The 16698-nt window shown below is 40.1% G+C and overlaps 2 protein-coding genes across 8 annotated transcripts in view; both read right to left on the minus strand.

The window, feature by feature from the left end:
• The window catches only part of arhgef6 (Rac/Cdc42 guanine nucleotide exchange factor (GEF) 6), a 30016-nt gene extending 21459 nt beyond the window's left edge, over positions 1-8557 (minus strand). Inside the window, exons 1-5 of one of the 3 annotated variants that reach the window (XM_030738824.1) lie at positions 8269-8557; positions 7111-7194; positions 5418-5502; positions 1831-1946; positions 672-876 (exon numbers count right to left, since the gene is read on the minus strand). In XM_030738824.1, the coding sequence (XP_030594684.1) occupies positions 672-876; positions 1831-1946; positions 5418-5502; positions 7111-7194; positions 8269-8433 (655 nt within the window). In that variant the 5' untranslated portion in view covers positions 8434-8557. The remainder of the gene's footprint in view (positions 1-671; positions 877-1830; positions 1947-5417; positions 5503-7110; positions 7195-8268) is intronic. The other 2 variants (XM_030738823.1, XM_030738822.1) reach the window with 2 other exon arrangements.
• A 505-nt stretch (positions 8558-9062) lies between these two features.
• rbmx (RNA binding motif protein X-linked) lies at positions 9063-15243 on the minus strand. Of its 5 annotated transcripts, none has more exons than XM_030738632.1 (10): positions 14967-15242; positions 14730-14855; positions 14005-14111; positions 13755-13920; positions 13460-13576; positions 13122-13239; positions 12687-12812; positions 12510-12601; positions 10096-11758; positions 9063-9191 (listed from the first exon to the last, which is right to left on the minus strand). In XM_030738632.1, the coding sequence occupies exons 2-9, from the start codon at positions 14836-14838 to the stop codon at positions 11442-11444; spliced, it is 1152 nt and encodes a 383-aa protein (XP_030594492.1). In that variant the 5' UTR covers positions 14839-14855; positions 14967-15242; the 3' UTR covers positions 9063-9191; positions 10096-11441. The 5 variants fall into 5 exon arrangements, with proteins under 5 accessions (XP_030594492.1, XP_030594491.1, XP_030594494.1 ...); XM_030738631.1 differs by having other exon boundaries at positions 13460-13585; XM_030738634.1 differs by having other exon boundaries at positions 10096-10192; positions 13460-13603; positions 14967-15240.
• Between the last annotated feature and the right edge of the window lie 1455 nt (positions 15244-16698).

Here is a 16698-nt window from a genome sequence, read left to right on the forward strand (position 1 = left end):
GAAAGAAAGAAATCACTACACCAACATACACCACTATTCAACATTAAAAATGTGATGATTCAGGCAAAAATAAAACTTTCGATAAAAAAAAATTGACTTGGGCCATTTTTTTATTTTATTTTTTTTTTGCGTTTTTGGCCACAGCGGCTTTTGTTAGCAGTGGAGAGAGACAGGAAATGGGGGAAAGACACAGGGGAAGACACGCGGGCAAATTGGCGACAGGCCGAGGCGCGAACCCGCACTGCCCGCACCACAACGCGGTATATGTATGTGGTCCCCAGCTTCACCACTAAGCCACCCTGGCGCCCTTGGGCCATTATTTTAAGAGGGCGATGATCTGAATTCTTGAGCTATAGAAAGAAACATTTTGGAACTCACACTGACCTTGACGTTTGACCTCCAAATATGAATCAATTTATTTTTGAGCTTAAGTGAACGTTAATGACAACTTCAGGAAAGCTCAGGAAAATGGGATGACTGCCAACCAAAAACAAAAGGTGACAGCTGTCTACAGCAAGGAAGTCTAACAAGGCACTAAATGCAAATTGCCTAAGCCTAGAAAAATTTTAAAAATTATATTTCATCCCAAATGTCAAGCCTGATAACACCATTACACACCTACATCTCTGGAAACAGCAATTTCATGGTCCAAATAGGACAGCACCACTCACCACAGGGTTTGATCTCACGAACGTAGTTACTAGGAAACCAGCCCGTCTTGCCGTTGAGCGTGCCCTCCCACCATCCTCCCTCCTCCTGGCGTGTCACAAGGATCACGTCACCTTTACTGAATGACAGCTCATCCTCATTGTTCTGCTTGAAGTTATAGCGAGCTTTCACCATCAGCTGCCCACCACCACCGTTCTCAGACATTTCCTGTTAGAGAGGGTGTCACAGCCCGACAGCAAGACATGAAAATACATCAGTAAAAATAAGTGTTTGTATATGTGTGTATGTTACACATAAAAAAAATTTGCTTCCATGTACTACAGTTCTTGTTTTGTTTTTTTTAATTCAGTTTGCACTATCAAAATGAATCTAATGAAACGTAGGATTGGATTACATTTGCTACTTAGCTCACAAATGGATCATTTTGTCTCAGTTTGATTTGATAACTTTTGAACCAAAAGGAAGAAGAAAAATAAATCAACCAAATCATGGTTCTAATTTTCTATTTCTGTGTTTTGCGGTTGTTGTTAGATCATACCAGTACCAGCCAAGGATCCCACCGCACAGCCACAATCTGTATGAAGTGCATCTGCCCATGCAATAATTTATGAGCTACACTTTATAGTAGGCATTAATAAAAAAAAAATTTTTTTAAATGTATACTCAGATTGGACCCATATGCAGATGTAGCATTGTTGTTTGCAATTAATTTAAAGCAATTACAAGCCTTCAAATACCTTTATGAGGGTGCCTCTCCCCACACCCCTCCTCTGCAACTGACTGGTCAAGATGTGCTTGATACATAATGTGTTTGCTGAATATGTCTGTGTTTGACAGGAGGTTATTTACCCAGGAGCTAATAGTGTAGTCCAGCCACAAGTGGGCACAAGAATGGAAAATTAGAATACAGTCTTTTTTTTTGCTTCAAAGCACTAGTTTTAAAGTAACAACCTAACTGAACAATAAAAAACAAACTGAAAATTATCTATATGTAAAGTAATTGTATAATTAAATTTCCATACACATTTTAAATTTTCTCTTTATACAGTTATTTCTTCATTATGATCAGCAGTCATCTGGGCTAAATAACTACTAAATAAATTGCGATGTGGAATATCAAACTATATGTTTGTATGAAGCACAAAAAAAGAGGGACTGTACCACTGATTTGGATTGTCTGCGCAGAGAGCCTTTGGATTTGACAGAAGACAGTGTGTGTGAAGACGCCTGACTAGGAGAAGGGGTACTGGACGGAGAACATCTCTCAGCAGCACAATCTACAAACACACACAGAAGAAATATGAAGCCTCATATGTCAGTTACCTTTATGTTTACAATTACAACTCTCATGCACTCTCTCTCACACACACTCACACACACACACACACACACTCACACACACACACACACACACACACACACACACACACACACACACACACACACACACACACACACACACACACACAAAATCATCATCAGTTCATGCAGGTGCACATAGTTCCACGGGCTGACAGCCTGATGATAATTCATTTGAGTATGGCCCACTGCTTTGCACAGCCCCAAGACAGTGAGCACACACAGCCACAAATATACATTTTCTCATAGACTAATGGGATTTAACCAAAACTGACACACTGCTCAAAAATAAATAAATAAAAAGATCAAGCAGCTGCAAAATCAGAAAGCAACTTGCAGCCTTTAGTTTAAAATGTCTACATATATCCAAGTGGGCATTCAGTCCAGCAAATATGTGTGCTTGAGGAGAAAAATCAAGCTCGAGTTTATGTTGCTGACACCAAACCCCTCTACGCTGTCATCACTCAGCCACTGCAGCAGAGGAACTGTGATTTAGGGTCAATAGCTGCCAGCTGCCCCGCAGTATGAGTGCAGCTCTAGAAATGGGCTGACTGAGGTATCAATTTTGTTGTCAGTATTGACTTGGAAAGTGACACATGGCAGTACTGCAAACCTCTTATATGCTAACAAGCAGAAACACTTACTGAAGACTGCCTATCAAATGCCAACTGGATGCTAGCCAAATGCACCATCTAATCCTTGAGGAAAAATAATAGAAAAATGAAAAAATAAAGTGAGGGGAACTATTAGCCTCCATAACCTCAAATTCGGATCAAATAAAAAGTTCAGCTCTGAGGCTGCAAAACTGGCAAGCATTTAAGTGCACTTTCACTTGCAGGCAGAAAATGCAACACGTTTTGCCTAATCTGCATATGTTTGAAGGCAAAAGGCTAATAATTCACTATTATTTTCCATATGTAAATATGTCAGGGTGCCACACACTGAAGCCTAAGAAATATGGTGGAGAAAAAAAAAAAAAAAAAAAAACACTGAAGGCAGTGGCAGGTGGAGCTCATGGAGTCTGCATGCCACTCCTCACACACAGAGAAGCCTAACAAGCCCGTCTGTCAGCTAAGCTCTGTGGTTGCCACTGTTTTTTCTGTATGCATACAATATTCAAAGCAGTTAATCTAAAACAAATGCTGAGCACAGAAACACATAAGGCAGGAGCTGGCATTGGAAGAGGATATGGAGTAATAATACAGACACCTCTTGTTTTTAATATCAACTAAAAAAAAAAAAAAAATCAACTTCAAATTTAGGTCAAATACAAAGATGGAAGAACAGCTGCTGGATATAGCTAGCCTATAAAACATTTGCATATCAATTACATCTCAGCACTGAAAGAAGCTTCTGTTCCGCATTTCACACTGTGTTATGCATCCTGCTTTCATTTAAGTGCATTCAAGACACTGAGTGTGCAAAAAGAAACACACTGAAAGTATTAATATTTTACCAAAGGAAACTAGGACTTGGGAATGAAACGATCACAAGAAATTGAAGTATTTCAGTTTCTGAGGTAAACAATTTGGGTGATCCAGGCCCTGATGAAGACCACAAGCCTAAAAGTATCAGCCAAACAAAAAAGCTGTTCTTGACACAGCAGGGATTGTCCAAGCTTCAGCCCGTTCAGAATTTATATTTTCCATGCACTGAGGAAGTATGTGAAGTTGTACAGAAGCCTCTACTCTTTTCCTACAATATTCTATAATTCTGGGAATCGCTCGCTATGGAAGAACAGCACCAGCATCACTTCCTCACTGGGAGCAATGTTGACATCCAAGGAACATCTGCCTTAGGTGGTTTTAATCCCACAGAACTTTTTGAACATAATGTCAGCTATGAAACCAAGGGTCACCTTAAAAACTGTATTTGTTTTCACCGAAAAATACTCTGGCATGAACTTACCCCGTCTGAAAGTATCAGAAAATAAATGCGTTCATGAGGCCATCACACCCTTAAACCACCTTATTTTTGTACAGATAATCCAGCATTCATGACTGCGTGGAAAAGCATTCTCAACGGACCATGGTGAAGGCACGAGCAAAAACATGTCGGTCAAACAATAAAACCGTTTTACATATTACATCTTCATCACAGAGCAGCATATTAGCAGCATAACAAAGTACTGACTGACCAGACCCAAATGTTCACCTGACTCTTTGTTCACAGACTAACCGATTGACAGAACAGACTTGCAAGTGCAGGCTGAGCGTCTCTGCCCTGAACAATCACTGAACTGTAGCTCAGAATAAGAAGGAGGGGTCTGAGAACTGGAAAAAGCTGAACGGAAGACCCAAAGCTGCTGGCAGTGAGAAGTAAAGGGGATGACTTAACAAGTGGGGAAACAAAACAAAACAAAATCTTTGTGAAATGAACTGTTTTTACCATCACTATAGCACATACATAATCTATTTCTATCCGGGGGCAACCCGGCCCCGGATAAGCAAAAGGAGATGGATGGATGGATGGATGGATGGATGGATGGATGATTCACAACAATTGTTACAACAAATAACAGATAAAAATGAAGTTCAAGGAAAAATGCCCAAAACTAACAGCTTCTAAATTGATGATGGTGCCGTTGTGTTAACTGTAAATTGAACATGTCTTTTTAGGCACATTTCTCACTTTACTGTTTTCTTTGTTTATCCGTTTTATTTTGCATACTGGAAAACAACACATGCGCGTTCTCAATATGTGCTACAAAGTATGCAGAGGTGGCAAACTGTTCTAGAAGTTGCTGACTAAATAATTGTAAGGCTGCAGGTTCTCTGACAGCTGTTAGCTGGATACTGAAGAGAGACTGTTATTACCTCTTCAGTCGGCCCAAACAGGGACTCTTGAGTAAAGCAATTAGTCCCAAATTGCTGTAGGAATGCTGCAATGCGCACTACTTTGTACTGTGTCCTTACTGGATAAATGCACTTAAGTGATGCATGTGTGTCAGAAAGAAACACTTCAATACTCAGTTACATAAGAAAATAGAGAAAAAAAAAAGGACAGCAGGGTGTTTTTGGGGTGTAAAGCCAAGGATTCACATGAGTAAATATGGCACACAGCAGGACACAAACACACACTGCCATGCCAGCTGCCCACCAATCCACTACAACCAATCATAATATCAAAGGGCTCCGTGGATAAAACTAGTAAATTATGGCATGACACTTTTAATATATATATTTAATACACACACACACACACACTGTATATTAAGTTCCATTATTAGAAAGTTTACATCAAGCGAAAACAGAGTCTACCGAGACATTTTCTTTTCATGACATTAGAAGAATTTATGCAGATCAATGACACTTTCACTCTCTCAGAGAAGATGAAACATTATAAAACAGTCACCAATATTCAAGACCAGAGAGAAGGCAAACTCTTACCTTGTGTTGCAAAGTTGAATGCCAGCAAAGTATTTAGGACCTTGCCAAAATTGTCACCAGTGTATAACCACTCTGGTTCAAACCCCTGGATGGAAAATTTCAAAAGGTCAAAATTAGATTTTTTTTTTTTCCTCTGATTAAATAAATCTGAATAGGAACGCTTGCTAAGTGCATACATGCACGGTGAGAAGGAGACAGAGACACTCACTCCAAGTTATTGCACAACGGAAAGAGACACATATACTGAAGTGCACAAAGGGATTTGAATAAGCCTCTAACAAGACAGACAAAAACTGACATGTTGAGCATGACCCATATTCCGTGACTTAGTGGTTTGTAATAAAACAGGCAGCGTTGCAGGCACACACAGAATCTCACACTCACACTGCTGCTTGGTCAGTCTCAGACAGCTATCTTCTTTCCTCCAGTGGATAAGGTTTCACATTTTAAATAAAACATCTTAAATATAGGGTTTGAGTAGTATAACCTGCATCATGAGTTGTGTACAACCTCTGTAAGTGTGACCCTTACATCACTTGCTGTAGGATGAGGGTCTTGCTCAAAAAAAAAACCCCAAAAAACAAAAACACAACAGCTGGCACATAATGTTACCTTTTCACATACTGGTTTTACATGTCAGCATTGAGATCCCATCCATAGCAGGGGTCAGTAGTTTCAGTGAAAATTTGTTTAGGACTGTAAAATCAGAACAAATAAATCTTCACATAGATTAATAACGCAGAACAAATATTGTAGGACCTGTGCAATAATTGGTCCTTCCTCTTTCTGCATCTCAGGGCAGAAGTGAAAGCAGTATGACTGCTTTCTCTGTGCAGTCACAGGACAAATAGGCGTCATTTGCTACAGCAAAGAGGGATTAAAAGTTCTTTTAACATGATCACATCACTGACCAAAGGATGGGCAGGGTTTGCAGTAATGCCACACAGACATCCCCTGGCTGCTACATTTAATAGCGCCTCTCCAAAAACCTCTGCCCATGAGCTACTGGCTGGCTGCAAAAGGTCTAATTATGGGCTAGGGCACAGTTGGTGGATAAAAGCAAAGGGGACCTCCCAGACATAACAAGCCAGCTGGGCAGAACTACTGAACCACTTGACTTTGCAGTGAGCCAGGCTTGCTGACTCAATTGGCTGTTTTAAAGAAACCAAGCGTTGTGATTCAAGACCAGAAAAGATTATTTTTAAAGCTGGAAGAGACATTAATGTCCAGTGTGGCGGTAACAAACAGGATGGTACAGAGACAGAAAAACCTCCCAACATCTGGAAATGATATGCCACTTTTAAGCAAAACAGGTCTGAGCTGGGGATTTTTGACCTGCAGCAAAACTAACTAGTAAGTCACGGGTGCACAGGGAATTAACAAGGAAGTAAATGCTGTTCAAAACAAAGTTGTAACTATTTGAAAACAGACACTGACTTCATGAGGACCAACAATTCTCTTCCTGGCTGGTTAGTGGGAGTGAGTGACAGCAGGTCTGTTTATATGGCTCACTCCACATGGACGTGAGAGGAAAGCATATGCCAGCAGGGTAAGCAGATCACAACACAAGCAAGAGTGTGCTCAAATCTTGCAGCAGGCAGTAAGGAGATAACGACAGAGTGAGGTCGGTGCATTTCAACAAAACGTGCCTCTAAACGTAAAACTTGACAGACCCCTTATTGAGACAACTTACCTCCACTTTCAAGGACGAGCATCCTCTTAAAAACTCCTTGATGTTGGAAATGCAGTCTGCTTCAGTTCTCGGTTCCTGGCAATACTGAGCACACGAAATAAATATATAAACACATACCTCAGCTTAGTATGCCAGACATATGACACACTTATCAAACGCTCGCGGCCAAAGCCACTATCGTTTCAATACACACATAACACTGCGTAAAGTAACGGAGATGTAACAATCCGACTGTGGCAACCTAAAATTAAGAGAATAACTGTAGATTCTTCCTGCGTCTCCTTCATGCATATATAACCATTAACACCACAAAAAAACCGTCAAAGTAGCCATACTCAAGCAACTTCCGCTGATTTTGACAGTTTCAAAATAAAACCGCCATTGAGGATGGCGTTGCAAAGCGCCAACATTAAAAGGAAGCAGATGTTTTGCTTTTTTTAACCATACTTCAAACCGTTCCTTTAAGACAAATGTATGACTGCCACCGAGGATGTATGTAAAACTAGGATGATACGTCAGCCATACAAGGGAGAACTTACTACTTCCGGTTTTGTTTCGGCCTCACGTTGACGCCGCTTTGCGCTTTTTTTTTTTTTTCAAAGTGGGAGGTCGCACCGTGAAGAACAGCCGCTCAGGGGGAAGTGACGAACTGTCTTTGCAACTGTTATTTATCACTATCAACTTTGCCATCTAAACCAAAGAACATAAGTTGTCATAATATTTATCACATTAAAAAAGAGTCAGACAGTGTTGTTACAGTGAAACCCCCTGTTTGTGCTATACAATAAGGTCTGTCCGCAATGTTTGGCGCACGCTTGCTACAGAATTTGCCCTGTTTTGGTGGGTGTTCGCACCGACTCACTCGTCTCAAGAATGCGGAACATTTCTGTCGCTTCACAGGAAACCATAACGTGAATTCTCCCGTCTGAAATCTCTCCAACTGTTGCTTTATTTTTGATGCGATAAGGATCACATAAAATGGTCACGGGCGTCTGTTCAAACTTCGTGATTCGAGTTCAGTAATCTACAAAATCGCAAGGCCCGCTGCAGGGAGAAGTTCTCGTCGGTATCACTTTCACCAAACCCCTCCCTTCTTTTCACCGTCGACGCAATCGTTTAGCATTTGTTGACTCGAGTTCGCTTAAAACAATAACTCACCTTGGGAGTGAAGCCAGGTATGAGGCGCTCAGAGAGCTTGCACAGAACGACTCCATCCTTGAGAGATGTTTTCAAAAACTCCTCCGGGTCCGCTATGTTCTTTTTAGGTGAGCTGAGCACTCCTAATGATATTAACCACGTTACCGTCTGCTCCTCTGGATTCATAGCTCCACAAAATGACCATTGCCTAAGCCCGCATTGCTTTAAAAAAAACAGAAACTGGCGGCCTGTTCCGTATCAATATGCAACTCACATCCGCACTTCTGCTAGAAGTTTAAAAAAAAAAAAAAGAGGCGGTGGGGGGAAGGACGACGCTGTTTCCACACGCAAAACTGATGATCACCCCTACTGGCAAATAGGAACCTCAACAATAGGTTTTCTTTTTCCTCTGAAAGTAGCACATGCTGGCAGGGCACTGATATTACATGCTGATTGTAGCAGGGCTCATAACACACGAGAGGCCCCATATCTGAAGCACATCAGCATATTGTGAAATAGATTTACTGATAACTTAAAATAGGTGACCGGTGTCCACCAACATGATAAACACTTAATACCTTATACATAATAGGGTCCTTTTTGGGAAATGGGTCATTTAATACAAAGTCTTAATATGAAAGAAATGTAAATATTTGCAGATCACGACTGTCAATGGAGCTAAAAAAAAAAAAAAAAAAAAAAAAAAAGTTCAATGGCATCTTGCCCCCTACCAAAAAAATCTACAGTAACATCCACTTTTCAGAGCACAATTGTGCCAATTATAGTTTTAGGACAACAAAAGCGAACCACAAAGATTTTTTCAAAGCCTTTATTGTAAACAATATAAACAGTGCATGTGATCACTATGCATTTCTTCCAACTTTCAGTGCGCTGCTCAATGCGAAGATTCAGCTCGATCTCTGAACCGAAGGCTGTGCCAGCACCTGAAAGACAGCAGGCACAAAACATATCAAGTTACATTTAACAGCAATATCATTCATTACACAACTCAGTGGTTATTTGCAACATTTCACATTGCTTTTTTACAAGTTGTAAACAAGGTGTCCTAAAATATGCACAGGGGCCAGAACAGGACTTTGAGGAAGTAGTCTATGTGGAGTCACATAAGGACAGCGCTCAAGATGGTTTTGTTTGTTGCACTGAGTGGGTCAAACTGAGCAACTTTTCTTGTACAAAAACAATACAACCGTTTTCCTTACGTTCTACCATGGTACATTCACTGCACCAACACTCATCTTAGGATGAGTGCTCTTGAGTTTGCAGTTCTGTTGCCCATTCCAGTGGTTCCCTGTGACTTGATAAATATGGATTTTTTTTTTTTTTAAAGATTTCCCCGTTTTCACCATCAGGGCAGCAAGCTTAGTGGTGTGCCTGATCAGCAGCTGTAGTCAAAAATTATACTGAAACTGGCCTTTTTTGCCTTTTATAATTTATTCATTATCAAAGTAGTTCATTTTTAACTCATTTCATTTTCCACACACACAAAACTCAAAGTAGCCCGCATAGTTTTATTCTGCTTCAAAGTAAAGCTGCAAATACTTAATTTCTTTTAAGTTAATTTGTAACTTTATAAACTTACTCTAGAACTTATTAAATCCAACAAAAACATTAATCTACTCAAAATACACAATAAAAATAACGGTATTAAAATAAAGTCACACGAGGCTAAAGATTTTAATTTACATAGGCTTACTTTCATTGATTAAACTTTGTGGCCATTTTGGGGAAAAATTGCTTAAAAATATCTTAATAGTAAAGGTTGCATACTCCAGCTTAGACTATTCTAAACATGTACAGATAGTTAAGGACTTACTAGTCTGGACATACTTATTTATGCTGGTGCACTGGAGCTCAACTGGTCCAACAACTTGAGGACATTACTCAGGTACGTTGCAAGGGCAATTGCCTTGGAGGAATGTTCATCCTGCAATAAGAATATCATATTAGTGTGGTCCTCTTTTCTTAATTATGTATTTATAAGATATCTGAAAATGATATTGTAGTCCTTGGTCCAACTGTACATTCGCTTCAGTCATTGTTTTCCAGTTTGGTAGTTTGGACGATTGTGCGCTTCCAAAGGTCCCCGTTGTTTGAACTGGCATGCTCAAGGAAATGATTTTGATACTGAGCAAATCTTTCTTAATTTAAAGATTGCTTTCAGATGTTTATAAAGAAAAAATTTTACTAAATATTACCCGATGATGTAAAAAAATAAAAAATAAAAAAAAAATGCACGGTTGCCAATCGCTTTACTGATGCTGACTGGTTAGGCAAAAAAAAAAAAAAAACCAGCACTGGGGCTCAGTGGTTAAAATGGTTGTTAAAAGCATTCATTGTTGAAAAGGGAAGAAACGTCTTGAGATGTTGCTGCACTTTTGACAATTTTAACTGATGAATACGGACTACAATGAAAAGGTTCATTTCAGTTGACTTCCTTTTTTCCTTTTGTTCCTTGAAGCCAAAGTTTTCTTGAATATCACCCTTTGAGTGGAGTGTGCAATACAGGACAATGAGAAACTCATTTACAGATGAGAAACAAAGAGGTTTGCTTTGCTTACCAGCTGTTGACTATCAGTCGAGTTGCATTTGGTTGTTGTTGCCTTTGGTTTTGTCGTTGCATGCCATCAAATGGCTCTAGGTTGATGGATCCATTTCCAAGGAACTACATTGGAAGATTCTGACAGTAACATTTGCCTAACCTTGCAAACAGTAGCGTCCAGATGGAAGCACATTTGTGGTAAGAATGAACTCATCTCACTCGAATATTTAGGTAACACGAGCAGACTCACCTAAGCTTTACAGAGGACCATGTTAAGGAGATCATGTTACGTAACGTTTATGTTACCGTTTGGAAAAATCGATGAGAAGTAGTTATGGTACAACTAAAACCTTTATTTGATTAGGAAAGCCATACTTATAGGGCATTGCAGATTTCAACAGCACTGAAAGTACAAAAACTAACACTCACTTGGTAACTGTACTGACATAAGCAAGAGAAATTAAAAAAACTTTTACACATTAAAAAAAAAAAAGAAAACTGGGAAAGTCAAGATACAGTTCAAAGCTAAGCTTCATATTCCACAAATGTAGACATGGCTAGTTTGTCTTTCTTCCAAAACACATTTTAAGTGTGCATGGAGACTAACGTTTGCTTTAATATTTCCAAGTCCAGTTCAGTATCTGCTGCGAGCCATTCCTCTATCGGCTCGACTGCCACCACGGCCACCACGTGGCCCTCCACGACTTGAGCTGCTGTACGAGTCACGAGGAGGGTAGCCTCTCTCGGCAGGGGGAGCTGGGCCCCTATCCTGCCTGCCCATTCGCTCACCACGGCTAGGTGGATATGGGTCACTCCGACTGTTGGGGTAACTGTCACGACTGCCATAGCCATCCCGGGAGCTGCTGCCATAGTCATCGTAACGACTGCTTCCACTGCTCCCACCATAGGATGGTGGGGGGCCCCTTGAAGGTGGGGCGCTGCGAGAGTTACCTGCAGGGTCAATGGTTCAGGTAATTGGCAAGGTTCAATTTATACATTTTCTTGCACGGTCAAGTGCTAATTTTTTGCCAATGGAATTCATTGTGACAAAAATAAAATGCTGGATGGCATATTTAAATGTTCCACCCTTCCATCAATTTTAAACTTAACATGGATATTTAGTTGATATGCGCAGTAATATATCCAAGCACAGAGAACAAACAGGCAGTGGTACCCATTTCAGCATGCCTTTGATTTGAGTAGCCATTTTTCCTTTTAGAGATCCAAGTGTAGGTTAGAGAGGTTTTCAGAGTTGTCTTGATGGTTTTTGAAGATTACTCCTTGAGGGAGTACTTTGCTGGGCAACACATACCGGACAACGGATCTTTCCAAGGATTTTTGAGGTTCCTTATGGTTGCAAACTTGTGACTTGCATCAAATATGCATGATATTGCCATACCCTTATTCTCTTCATGAATGCAGAGGTAATGGGGACTTTGGTATGTAGACGCACTTTTGTTTTTCAGTGGAGATGCCAATGGTTATTTCTAATAGTACGAAACTTTACAACTTGGATTGTAGGTCAGGGAAAGAAAAAAAAAAAAAAAACTACCATGTTGCTTCCTCTGAGGATGTGAAAAACTGCAGTGTTTTGTGACACGACAAGGCGCTAGCCAAAGATATGATTTGGTTGAATAATTGCGCAGCTCTTCTTCGTGCCACCGTTATGTGTTGTCATTACACTCATGGGGTTGTATCTTACCGTAACCATCATACGAGTCTCGGTAGGAGCCACCACTGGGACGTTCCATGTAGCTTCTTGGTTCCCGGCCTCCTCCGTAACCATCACGGTCACTACAAAATGGAAGCAATTATTATTTAGCAACCAAGAGAGATCCTACCTCAGCTTACCACCTTCTGTATAAACCCAAACTCATACCCGTATCCTCTTGACATTGAGCCGTAGTCATCGCGGGAAGTGGAATTAGAATATTCTCTGTAGGAATAATCTCTGGGAGGTGGTCCGTAGTCCCTCGAATCTCTGGAATAATCCCGACTGGAATAGCTGTGAACAGCATAATAAACTACAAAGCTGTTTCCTGGGCATACGTTTATGTGCTAAATAGATATACTTGTTAACAAAACATTTAAATTGTTTTCAAAATAATTTTTAGTTGACAAATTTTTTTGTCAAAGGTGTAGCGTTTTTTTCAATTGCAATAAAATAACTGAAAAGTTGACAGTAAAGTTTTCATCTGTTATATTAAGGATAACAGCATCACCTCTAAGCAGCAGAAACCATCAAGATGTTCTAATATATCAATCTTGGGTTTTTCCAGGTACTATTACACCCGTGTGAAATGAAATTGCTAACCTGTCTTTTGAGTTGTAATGGTCATCTCTTGGTGATGGATAATCATCCCTCCTGGACATCATGGAGTCTCTGCGAGGTGGGGGTGGACCATAGGGATCTCTGTCCCTTGACATAGGAGCTGGAATGATGATAAATGTGTTGCTTAATCACCAAATAACCACGAGGTAAAAGCATCCCATCGAGTTACATGGAAAAGAAACTAAGTTATACATGAAATCTATAAAAATCCGCAAGAAATTTCCTTAAGTGAAACCGAGAGGTGGCCTATTACTATTTTTTTTTAAACTGCCCTCAACATCCATTTCTATATTTAAATAATGCTGAGTACAAACACTTACGTCTGCTCATGGGACCAGATGGGGCTGACCTCTTGGGTGGGGGACCTCCATTTCGAACTGGGGGCCCTCGCTTCATTGGAGGGGGGCCTCTGGATGACATCCCTTTAAAGAAGGGTTCTACATTTCCTGAATTATCATAGTAGTCTTTTAACAGACAAGAAATGCAAATATTAACACACTATGCTCCAAAGATGTTACAAAAATCCATCCAGTGACATAATCCAGAGATTATTTTACAATTACACAGATTCCTCCAGTTTACAAATTGAATAGACTGAAAAAATAAATAAATTACCTCTTGATGGAGGGCCTCTCATTCCACCAGGACCTCCCCTAGATCCACGCGGACCTCGGGGCGGACCACGACTACGGGAGTGCATGGGTGGAGGTCCACGCCTGCCAGCACTCTCAAACTGAGGCTTTGTAGCTTGTTCCACTTTAATAGGCTTGCCATCAAGAGACTGGTAGAAGACTTAGAATTACAATCACAATTTTTAGCTGATTTTTTAAAATTTTTTATTATTATAACGAATGAAAGGTATTACCTTTCCATTCATCTCACGTGCTGCATCCTTTGCATCAGCAGGACTTTCAAAAGTAACAAATGCAAAGCCTCTTGATTTGTTTGTTTCACGATCCTTCATCAAAAGAACTGAAATTAGGAAATTCACGGTCAGAAACAAGCTTGTCTATCAATTAACTAAGTTAAATACAAAAGTGACTCATTTTAACAGTTTAAATTAGACAAACACATACTCCAATGACTTCTCATAACCAAAAGTCACTTGTTCCAGTGTGTCCTTTTCATGGTTCAGAGGTGTTCTTATTTCCCGCAATAAGTCTATACAAGATTTTACAGTAAAGGTCTTTTCCAACAGAGGCTAGAAGACTATGTTTCATGTTAAATTAAGCAGAAACTACTGCATGCAGAAGAGCAAGTTGGAAAGTAAAAATTACAAGTTTGAGAAATTACAAAGTTAGCGTTTTAAAGTAAAAAAAAAAAATGAATACAGACTTTTCTACATTATAATTTTCATCCCAAATACCTACACAGGTGTATAAAAACTCATTCTAAACAGGAGCATTAACAAAAGAAAAAGTAAAACATGCATTAAAAGGTAATTCGCTGCTCCCCAAAATACACCATCTATATTAGGACACCCATTTGGCCATTTTCAGCGCCAATCAGCAAACAGTGGGCTATATCAGAAAATACTTTATCCACGATATGAGCCGAAAATGATATGGCCAAAAGAGGTTCCATTCCTACCTTCAACAATCCTGCCATATTTGCTGAAGTACTGCTCCAAGGCCTTCTCGGTGGTCTCTGTGTTCAGTCCACCGATGAAGAGCTTCCCTGGTCGGTCGGCCTCTGCCATGCTCCAAAATCCGCTGTCTAAAACAAAAGAGCCGCAGAGAGCAATTCAAACTGAGCATCAAGCATACACCAAAAATAAAGGAACGCTGTATTTTAACCTCAACAGCCACAGCTTTGTGTAGTTAATACCTTGCTTCTGGCAAAAGTCGGGGGCTACTGAATGCTCAAAATGGCGATAAAGATGCCAGCAGTTTAAGCTATTCCTTTACCCCCGTTAGCGAGCAATTATTTTGCTATAACAATGGGTTTGTTTTACGACTGCCAACGCGCTACTTTTAAAATGGATATATATTTAAAACAAAAAAAAATGACACCGCTTAATTTTTATGAAGCACACACGCTGCTAACTGCGCTGCGCCGTGAATTACTGAACGATACGGTTAGGATAAAAAATGGTTCCTTTCCCCGCCTTCTCTCCCTTCTTCCTCATTTCCTTTTCCAGTGGACCAGACGCCCCTAGGTGTGACCCTGCCGCCTAGAGTCCAGAAGAAACATTGCTCCATATTCTATTACAATTGTTCATGTTCAAAACGACTCAAAAACGTTATTATAAAAACAGCATTTAATAAGTGGCAAGCTCTTTTCTGACTACACATAGAGACTGGGAAAGAGTATTAAATCCCTCAACTATAGAGAATATTCTAATTCAAATCCAAAAAGGTGAACGGGTTCAAACAAATTCACAACAAAGTTGTATAAGGCCCATTTAGACAAAACAAAGATGGGAGGCAGAGATGGCCACACTTACTTCTTTTTTTTTTTTTTTTCTTTTTTTTGAAATTTCTGATGAAATAATGGGACGGAGTCTGGACTGAGGCACATCAGGCAACAAACTCAAACACATGGCGGGAATATAAATTGAAAATTATTAGTAGGTATTTCAGGACCCCGGATGTGGTTGCTAAGATAGAGCCTAACACACCAAGTTTGTGCTGGAGAAATTGTGGCCCAATCATACCCACATTTTTTGGTCATGCCATAAACTGCGAAACTTTTGGGTTGAGGTATATAAGGCCATAAACCAGATTTTTCAGGATGTTATACCAAAGGATGTAACAGTCGCATTACTTGGTATTATACCTGCAGGTGTGCAAGGACGAGCTAAATCATATCTTTTAAATGTCCTTTTTACAGCAGCCCTGAAATGTATCACAATTAGGTGGAGGCAATTAGAAACACCCTCCTATAAGAGGGTTTTTATGAGAGTGTTTATAGAGAAGTACAGAAAAGGTCAGGAGTTACTGTTTCTTTGTGGCTCTCGAGAAAACATATGATATGGTGCCAAGAAAGGAACTGTGGTACTGCATGAGGAACTCAGGAGTGGCAGAGAAGTATGTGAGAGAAGTATGTGAGAGTAGTACAGGACAATAGGAGTGACAGATGGGTTCAAGATGGGAGTGGGATTAAATCAGGGATCAGCTAAACTCCTTCTGATGAGGTCAGGCAGTAGTCTTTGTGGACTATGATCTTTGCAGATGATATTGTGATCTGTAGTGAGAGTAGGGACCAGGTGAATTCTGAGTCTGAAGAGGTGGAAGTATGCTCTGGAGAGCAGAGGAATGAAAGTTAGGAGAAGCAGGACAGAATATTTGTGTGTGCATGAGAGGAAGGCAGGTGTATCACTGAAGCTGCAAAGAGTAGAGGTAGTGAAGGTGGATAAGTTTAAATACATGTACCTGGGGTTAACCATCCAAAGTAACAGAAAGTGCACAAGAGATGTGAAGAAGAGAGTGCAGGCAGGGTGGAGTAGATGGAGATAAGTACCAAGGGTGATGTGTGGCAGATGGACAGCAACAAGAATGAAAGGGAAGGTTTACATTTTCTAGGATTATAAATGAGTGCATCAGAAGGACAGTTCATG

Source organism: Archocentrus centrarchus, chromosome 10 (assembly GCF_007364275.1).
Source record: "Archocentrus centrarchus isolate MPI-CPG fArcCen1 chromosome 10, fArcCen1, whole genome shotgun sequence".
Classification (NCBI taxonomy): Eukaryota; Metazoa; Chordata; class Actinopteri; order Cichliformes; family Cichlidae; genus Archocentrus; species Archocentrus centrarchus.